At 42.1% G+C, this 9,047-nt stretch overlaps 1 protein-coding gene across 1 annotated transcript; it reads right to left on the bottom strand.

The window, feature by feature from the left end:
* Window positions 1-417: 417 nt before the first annotated feature.
* On the bottom strand, window positions 418-7,677 carry RASD2 (RASD family member 2). The gene is made up of 3 exons (XM_059846308.1): window positions 6,971-7,677; window positions 3,237-3,516; window positions 418-1,727 (listed from the first exon to the last, which is right to left on the bottom strand). The coding sequence occupies exons 2-3, from the start codon at window positions 3,505-3,507 to the stop codon at window positions 1,198-1,200; spliced, it is 801 nt and encodes a 266-aa protein (XP_059702291.1). The 5' UTR covers window positions 3,508-3,516; window positions 6,971-7,677; the 3' UTR covers window positions 418-1,197.
* Window positions 7,678-9,047: the final 1,370 nt, after the last annotated feature.

The following is a 9,047-nucleotide window of genomic DNA, read 5'->3' as shown; positions in this document are numbered from 1 at the left end:
GTTCTGAAGGACTTCTGCAGTGCAAATGATCAAGGCAACATTTACTGGACAGTGAGGGAAACCATGAACAAAATTACTAGAAGCATGTCAGCAGAAGAAATATGAAGGAGCAGGCCCTATAACCATTCAGTTCTTATTTTTGAAAAATAATCCAATCCTGCCTCTAGAATGGTCTGATTCTACATATAAGTCTGGTCACTCTCAGCTGATACAGGAAGAGGAAGGAATCATTAGTCCACTGGCCAGAAAGGCAAAGGGTGGCATTTGTATTATGAAACTCGGAATTGGTGTGGCTGCTTTGAGAAACACACAACATCACACCAGGCTTGCAGAGCAGCCAAATGCATTGGCTTTTTGCAGAATGATTTCACTTTCAGTCAATGTATGTATTAGAAAGTGTTGCAGAAGAAAACCACCTTTCACTGGTAGAAAGCAGACACTGTTTAATATCAAATGCATTTGCCATCTAATTTTGCTAAAAACCCACCCCCAGACAATAAAAAGAACCAACAAATCCCAAATAAAATCTATACTACAAACCAACAATCATGTCAATATCAAATGGTAGCTGTTCCAACAAACATAAAACCAAGTTCTTAATGCAGGTGCCCTTGGAAGTGAGTGAAAGTCATGCATCCATATATAGAGTCCACTCCCAGTCTGGGAATGCTCAGTTAAGACTGCTGCTCTTTGAAATGCAAGTCCCACTTTTTAAAATGAGAGCTCCACACATGCATGCAGACATGCACATGGGCACACAGAGATACACACACGCACACACGCACACACACACACACACACACATACACATATAACCTCTTCTCTCTTAGCAAGAGCTGCATGCTGGGTCACTGTTAATGCCTTCTGTACATTTTTGATCTATTTTCTTTGTAACAATAGGGGTGAAATGTCTTTACTTCTCAGGACTGTATTTTTCAAACAGAAAGGGGAATCAAGAGGAACTACATTACAAAGACAAAAAAATGCACTTGTATCTCAGCTGTATGATTATTCCCAGTCATCTTCAAGGATGATGTTATTTACATTTGTGACTCAGCAGAATCCACAGGAAGTTATCCTTTCTCCATGTTGGGTTTTCTCAATAAACCCCACGAGCCTGTTCTTTGCTTCCACAGACCATTTTTCTTTAAGGCACTGCATGTGGATGTTGTCTTCAGACAGAAGCACAAGCCTCCTTCACTGGACTGTGCATTTCTCTCTCTCCCTGGACTGCCCTTCCCTGAGAACTTTTGATTTGATATACTTCAGGTCACTGTTGACACTTGGCCGGCGAGCGAAGGGAGAGATCATGCCATAGGCGTCCATGTCCTTGACTCGGCGCATCCGAAAGGATTTCTGTTGGAAAGTGTCACCATACTGGATGGAGATTTTTCTGTGGAGGGAAGGGCTCATCTCATGAGGTAGCTTGGCCATGCTGAAGAGGACATAAAACATCTCATCCACATTGGTGTTCTTCTTGGCCGACACTTCAAAGTAAGCACAGTTTTCATCACTGGAGACAAGATTCTCACCTTCATCGGTGCGTACCTTGCGGAAGATTTCACTGTGGTCATTTTTGTTGCCACAGATGACCATGGGGAGGTCAGCTGATTCCTTGGTCTTGTTCTTCAGGCAGGATTTGACCTCAAGGATCTGTTTCTGGAGTCGCTTGACCTCATCAAAGGATTCTCTGTTGTCAAGGCTGAACACCAGGATGAAAACATCCCCTGCAATTAAAAAATAAATAATAATACTGTAATGGCTTGTTGGTCACAGCCAGTTTCAGAGGAGCAAATTTTTAAAAAGCAATTCTTTTATTTCCATCTCTTCCCCATATTTTGTGTTTGGTCCTTTGGCACCTATTCACTCAGCTGTACTTTAGTTCTTCTCATTTAACGCCCCACATCTTTCTACAGTGCTATGGAAAAGACTTTTAGCTATGGTGTTACTCCAGTCATATCCAGTTGCATTCCTAGTTTGCACAGGGCTTGCAAGTTATTGCCTGCTTTTATCTCTTTTGTAGACATGTCTCTATCTCAGCTCTCCTGCACTGCTCTTCTTTTTATTTCCTTTCATTTGTATCTCTGTGTAAAACATACCCTCTTCTGACACCAGAAAGAGTGGAGAGCTGGTAGCCACTCAAGCCTTAACCCTTTGATTACACAATACATGAAGGTACACCTGAAGATTTACAGTTAATCAGTCCTGAACACCCAAGTCAGGAACGAGAGGTTTCTCAGTGCAGTCTCTGCTGTCATTGCATGTCCTCAAGAGAAGCAGACCATGAAAAACCCCTAATACATAAATGACACACATCCCCTGGCATTTCCTTTTGACATTTCCTGACTTACAATTACTTGTAGAAGGAATAGAAAATATAAATAGGAATAGGAAGCAGAAAATAAGGCAAATCATTGCCTGTTGAATGACATTTGTGTGGAACATGCAAAGAGACCTTTCATGGACTGAAGCTCACATTTGCATCCCAGAAACTGGTTCTAGGACCTCGCTGAATATGGATTGTAGCCTTGTCAGATGTGAATGTCATGTTTCACTGGCCAGTTAGAAAGGTGGATAGTGAATCCAGAAAGAAGGTTTATTGTGAGCTGTGATTGAATATACATCTATGTCACTTTTATAATTAAAGAATATATTTTAGCTCACAACAGGAATGTCTTGACAGTGAGAAGAGGCAAAATGGTCCCACCATTTCCTCTTCTCTTTAAACACATTTTGTTAGATGCAGATTAAGGAGAAAGTGTAAAAGTAAAGCTCCTACTGGAATATTAAATCAAGGAAAACAGGCTGGAAATTTTCAGAATAAAAAAATCCTTGGGACTTTCTTGGTCAGAACTCCCTTTCTGTGCATTTTATATTTATTTTTCACTGTATGTGTCCTACAATGACATGCTTAATTTGCTCTTTGCTGGTCTTTATACCCACAGAATTGCATTCAGCCATTTATTTGTGACATCAATAAAAGTACGAAGCAGGAGGGGAAGGTAGATGGATAAGGGAAAATATCAATTTCAGATCTTCACCCACTGGACTTCTCCACTTGGCTAATGCATTCCTTATAGTGCTGGGAACATGCCAGCCAGGAAATATGTCTGTATAGAAATGCATCTTGCAGCAAATCATGCAGTCCCTTTAGCTATGTCCCAAAAACCAGTCATCCCCAGGCTACACTTTTCAAGCTAATGTCTGTCCTTATGGCCTCCCCCTGACTTTCTCACCTGTTAGGATGGAAAGCCTCCTCATGGCAGGGAAAGGGTGATTCCCAGAGGTGTCCAGGATGTCCAGCTGATACATGTCTCCCCGTATGTTGTAGACCTTGCGATGGAAATCCTCGATGGTGGGAGTGTACTGATCCTCGAAGCGGCCATTGAGGAAGCGTGAGACGATGGAGCTTTTTCCCACCCTGGAGGCTCCCAGCACCACCATGCGGTATGAGTTCTTGGCCGGCACATTCAGGTTGCAGTTTCCACCAGACATAGTCTTCATCATTGCTTGGTCCTGAAAGAGGAAATAGCAGAGTTGCAGGAAAGATCAGAAACCAAATGGAGAGTAAAATAAGGCAGCTCCTCACCACAAGCTTGCCAAAGAGCACTCTGGAGCATAGTCCTGCACAGCAGAGCAATCAGTGGTCCATACAGAGATTTTTTTTCACTGGAAATGCCTGAACTTTTCAGTCTCATTTTCAGTGAGTGGGTTTTTTGCTTTGGTTTGGTTTTGTTTTATTGTTGTTGTTGTTCTTTTTTTTTCTTTTAAAGTAGCACAATAAGAAGGCATTTACACTGAAAATAACATGCTTTTGAATTTATCTTTTCTGTTACATTTAAACATTAAGGGCTGAATTTATCAGCTGCTCTTCATCTGAGACACCAAGTTCCTTCCCACCATCTGTGTCACTTACACATTACCAGATTTTTCAGTAGAACTTGGTTCTCATTTAGATACATAAACACAGAGGTCACATTCCCCAATATACTACAGCCACTGCAGCTGCCATTAGAACCTGGATCACTTCATTTGGTTGCCTAAATAGGAGCTGTGCTTAATACTAATTTTCTGAGATCAGCCAAAAGTCAGACAGAAACAAGAGTCATGCTTAACATCAGTGCAAGCTAGACATCTCAGTAACTTTAAATAGCTGGTCCCATGCAATATTTATTGCTGATGCAGGGAGCGTGAGCCACAAAATAGCACTGGCTGGTGATAAATTCAAAGATCTTGCCTCCAGTAACCTTTTAAAAACCAGATTTTAATTCTGCTGTTTGGCCTGGTAGTGTGGGAACTCCCTATGAGCAAACTATCATTGTTGCAGCAGGATGGCTGTCGATAGGTGGAACTGCAGAAACACAGATTTTTTTAGGAGCTCCAGTCTTTATACATACAGATGTTGCCGGTGCCACTGGCTTTGCTAAGCACGGGTGCTAAGTACAAGCAGGAGAAAAGATGAAGGACAGCCATCTTAAATAGCTATTAGACAAGATTTCCAACCCATGACATCTAAAATGAGTCTAGAGACCCTGGAGACTGCATTTTGACATAGCACTCAGATGCAGGAAACTTTGGTAGGAAAGAAAAACTGCTGCTCAGACTTTTTTAGTGTACCAGTTCAAATGAACTGTGTGCTGAAAGAAAAATACAGCCCCTGTGTGGGGAAAGCTGACTGTTTCAGCAAAGAAGACACACTTTGGACTGAGTTTATTTTGGTTACTAGGTTCTTATTAAAGAATATTCAAGTTCCCACTGTGCCATTTATTTAACTTAGGTGTTGTTTATTTAATATTACAATGCAAGTACTTTATGTACACAAAAAGATCATTTCTGGGTCCAGATCTGGATTCCTATCTTTCCCTTGAGTGACTTTTATCTCCAAAGCTTTTATGTAGCTGACAATTGTCTCAGGGAAGAGCTTAAAATATTTTACTTTGTTTAACATGTGCTAAGCAGCCAAGCAGCAGTGAAGATACAGTCATTGCTAAATAAAGAAGTCTCTGGAATTCTGATCCAGCATCATTACAAGCTCTGTGCTATAGCCCAAGGAAACAGCAAAACACAACTACTTATTATTATAGCCATAATTTGCAGCACAACAATGGCATATTCAGCCCTACCTAATGCAGAAAAGAAAATGCAATCATCTCCTTGGAGTAGCTTACACTCTGAATTACATTCAGAGGGCAGGACAGCCTGATAGTAGAGCCAAATCAATGCCAGAACACAACTTTGGTTGGACACACACATGCAGAATGGTACTGTTGGGATTACTGTGGCAGAAATGACAGCAAGGAGCACAGCTGGTATTTGAACTGGATTCTGTGTTTTATTTACCCCAGGACCTATCTCCAATAGTGCAGAAATACCATATTCAGTCTCTGAAACACTGCCATGTACATTATCCCTAGCCAGTCCAATACTGCTTTGCATCCATGGGCAGACAAAAAAAAAAGCTTATTTTCACCCTCTGAGGCTTATTTATTTGGCAGAGAAGAGCAGGGAAACAGATGAGTTGTAAAAGCCACAAACTACTTTACACCCAGGACCAGTACCTAGAGGTGAGGCAGCTCTTCAGGCCGTGATGGACCAGTGTAGCTGCATGAGGGCAAGTGGACTGTGTGGTTTACACCTGCTAGAGAGCAGTTCTGTACAACTCAGTGCAAAAGCATCTGGGAGAGAGCACAGTTTCGCATTTTGAGTGAATGCCTTTTATGTCCTGTACAGAACATGCGTGCTGAGGGACCTGACCACTTTACACTGTCCTTGTTCCACCTGTCAAGGCATTTAGTCAAGAGGACTCCTGTGCTTTCTTAACTGCATTTCATTTCCCTCAAAGTAAAATATGCTTTTCAGCATTTTGATTCATGGAGTTGCTATTCATCACCTCTGCTGCAAACCTGACTCAGAGTGTGCCATTGAACTGGGAGCTTACATTTTTGTTTTGAGCCTTCTCTTCTTATCCCCTCAGTCCAGTTTTTCTCTAGTTCAACACAGTCTGTCTCCTTTCCTGCTCAGAAAAGGAATGAAACTTCAGCCTTGACACCCAGGAGTGGCAGGGGGGAGAACAGGGCTCATACAGTGAAAAAGATTAAAGACAGTGGAAAGGAAACGGAGAGACACCACATGTTCATGTACTAAGTAAAGCAAAATCAATCAGAAGAGAATGAGAAGACAAACAACCTCCAGCTGGTTTTAATCTACATCTTTTCCTTCCAGTTTATTAAATGCTTAAGCATAGATTAATTCTTGGTGGTACCTTCTGCTTTATGTACTGGCTTGATGCTAGAAAGTTTATATTATTATTTTATATTGGTACAGTGCAGGGATTTCAAAATGGCATAGAAATACAGGCAATTAATGTTATCTCTAAATAACACTAAATGAAGGGAATAGCTCAATTGCCCAGAGAAAACTGAAACCATGGTCCAAAATCAGCATTAAACTCCATTTCTCTTGACTCCCTGTGTTATCCTCTGCCTGCTAAGCACCACTTCTCTTTTTATAGGCAGGCATCAGAATGAATGACAATGAACCTGCTTTTGTATGCTCTGGAGAGCGCTTGTCTGAATGCCGGTGAGCTACTGACAAATTGGAGCCTGAGCACCTGTAGGGAGATACCTAAGGAAGATATTCTTTATTCACTCTATCCAGAGCCATTGCACCTTAGTTTTCCACCCTCCCATCAGGGTGTGTGCTCTCCCTACAACTCCCCATTCATGAATAGACTTCAGAACTACCTTCCTTGCACTCCTCTGTCTTCAGCTGCTGGTTGTGTCTCTGTTTGCCACCCCAGTTAATCACTGCAGCCAGCTAAAAAGGACAAGACAGACACAAACTGTAACATGCATAACAGACCTGTCACTTCTTACTACTAGTATCCCTGTAATTTTCATGCACACCAGAAATCACTCCTGTGGCATGTTTGTTTCCTACTTTCACTGCAAACTCCGTGCTGATTTCTTACCTCTCTTTCCCAGGAGGAGCAGTCCTGGGTCTTGGTGCAGTCTGATGAAGCTGATAATTTTAATCAGAGGTGGCTGCTGTTGTAAAAGGCTGTTGTTCTGTGGATCCCACGCTGCTTGTTCTGGGCTCAGTTCTTCTCCAGTATTTCCCAAGAACTTAGCAGGATTGGGAAGGACCGCAGGGCTCCAGAGGGCGTTCCCCCATGGATGTAAGTACTGGATCAGGCAACCAACTTAGGTTAAAGAAGAGTCTCAGAACTGGTGGTAGTTTTTCCCTTTGAGCAGATGAGCTCTTTTCCTCACAGGCTCAGTTCAAGAAAAGGAGAGGCAGAGTCTCTCCCACTCCCACTGCCTTTTCTTGCAAGTTGTACTTTGTAGCCTCTGCTGTGGGGAAAGAATTTCAGGAGCAGCACCTACTCGTGCAGGGTAGTGAGTGCATCCAGCTGGCCCACCCTGCCTCTATGCTGCCTCAGATCCTCTGCAGAAAGATCAGGGTCGGCATGGATATTGCCTTTGGTGACCCTGTGCTTCCCCAGATCTTGCCTGGCTCATCCCTTCCCACGGGCTTTTCTTCTGGTCTGAGATTTGTTTTAAAATATTCTCTCTCCAGGATAAAAGGGGCTTTTCTTTACATTTGGCAGTTAAGTCTTTTTTCCTTCCCTCCCTGCCTTTCTCCCTCTCTCTCTCACAACTACTGGCAAATTGCAGATTTTCCTTCTGTAGGACTCAAAGATAATTGGCTCAACTCCTCCCTTGAAGTCAGTGTCAGACACAGGGGAAGGAGGGGTGCTGAGGGGGTGGGATTTTGTGCCTATTGGAAAAATCTTTTCTCCTCTAAACAGAAAGTTCATGTGCATTGCAGACTGCACATTCTCTGTCTTTCCAGCAGAGACCTGTATGTATGCATGTGTGGGGAATGAGTTAGTGTATGTATATGAGAGACGCAGAGAATTCATTTACTTAGCAAGCTGTAAATTCATAAGCTGTTTCTAAAAGCTCTGTACTTCCCTGCTGATTTTTTTCTGCTAGACAGCAGCAGACTTACTCATTCCCCAAGTAGGGGCTTTCTGTCCATAATTTCTGTAAATCTTTTGCTGTATGGAATGCTTTCCACTGTTTGCTCAACCTCAAGACATTTACATGGTTTGTTTAAGAAATAAGAATAATATGTAACTGTTGTTCTTTCATTAATATTTAAATAAATGAAAAACTAAACTAGGGATGAGTAATAGAAATGGTAAAAAGGTCAAACAAACTGAAAGTGTGTGGAACTGAAACTCAGGAAAAAGAGAGAAACAAACTAAAAATAGGGTGAATTCAAGGCATTTGTTCAATCCCAAGTGAAAAGTGTTTGCCATTTATTTCACTGCTGATTTACTTGAATGTTTTTTTCTTCTTTTGAACTGAAATAGTAGTTTAGATCTATGAGTTTATTTTAAAATATGTCAAAAACTTGATTTTGAAAGATTTGAAATTAAATACTTCAGCATTTCCTAGTTTAAACTCCTAATTGGGGGTGGGGTAGGAAAGGAAGAAAAACGCGGTTATTTTCAGGGTATTTTGACAATAAGAAAATGGAAGGGAGGCAGTCTTCCAAATGTGAACACAGTTTCAGGTCTCCCACAGTTCTCCCTCTTTTTTTATTTTTGTTTCCCCTGAGAAATTTACTCTTTGTGGAATGCAAAGATTCTTTCAGCTAATGTGTATGTATCATCTCAAAGCCTCCTCCCCTCACCAATTCCTGCAGCTTTTGAAGAAGCTTCACTTTCTCTCCACCTTTTCCTCAGAGGACAATGATGTTTCTCTTGCCACCCTTGGAATAAAGCTTCTCTCTTTTGCTCCTGGTGCTGCACAGAACCCATCCACAGCCATCCACAGCAACCACTGAGGAGGGTTCCACAGCAGTTGCAGGCACAGTCTGACACGCCTGTGAGTGTCTCTGTGCTCCCAGACCTCAAAGGATACAACACAGGCTGTGGGATGAGTCCAGCTGGAACTGTCTGTGAGAGGAAGCAGCTCCCACTGAAGTCAGGGTCACGGTCATCCCAAGCAGGATGTGCATCTGGGGACTCACAGGCT

This window comes from Haemorhous mexicanus, chromosome 5, assembly GCF_027477595.1.
Source record: "Haemorhous mexicanus isolate bHaeMex1 chromosome 5, bHaeMex1.pri, whole genome shotgun sequence".
NCBI classification, from domain to species: domain Eukaryota; kingdom Metazoa; phylum Chordata; class Aves; order Passeriformes; family Fringillidae; genus Haemorhous; species Haemorhous mexicanus.
This window is presented reverse-complemented; position numbering and strand designations above follow the sequence as displayed.

Coding starts and splice junctions, on each gene's coding strand:
- RASD2 (XM_059846308.1), bottom strand. CDS start 3,507: ATGATGAAGACTATGTCTGGTGGAAACTGCAACCTGAATGTGCCGGCC. Junction 1,728..3,236: donor GAGGCTTTCCATCCTAACAG/GTGAGAAAGTCA, acceptor TTTTAATTGCAG/GGGATGTTTTCATCCTGGTG.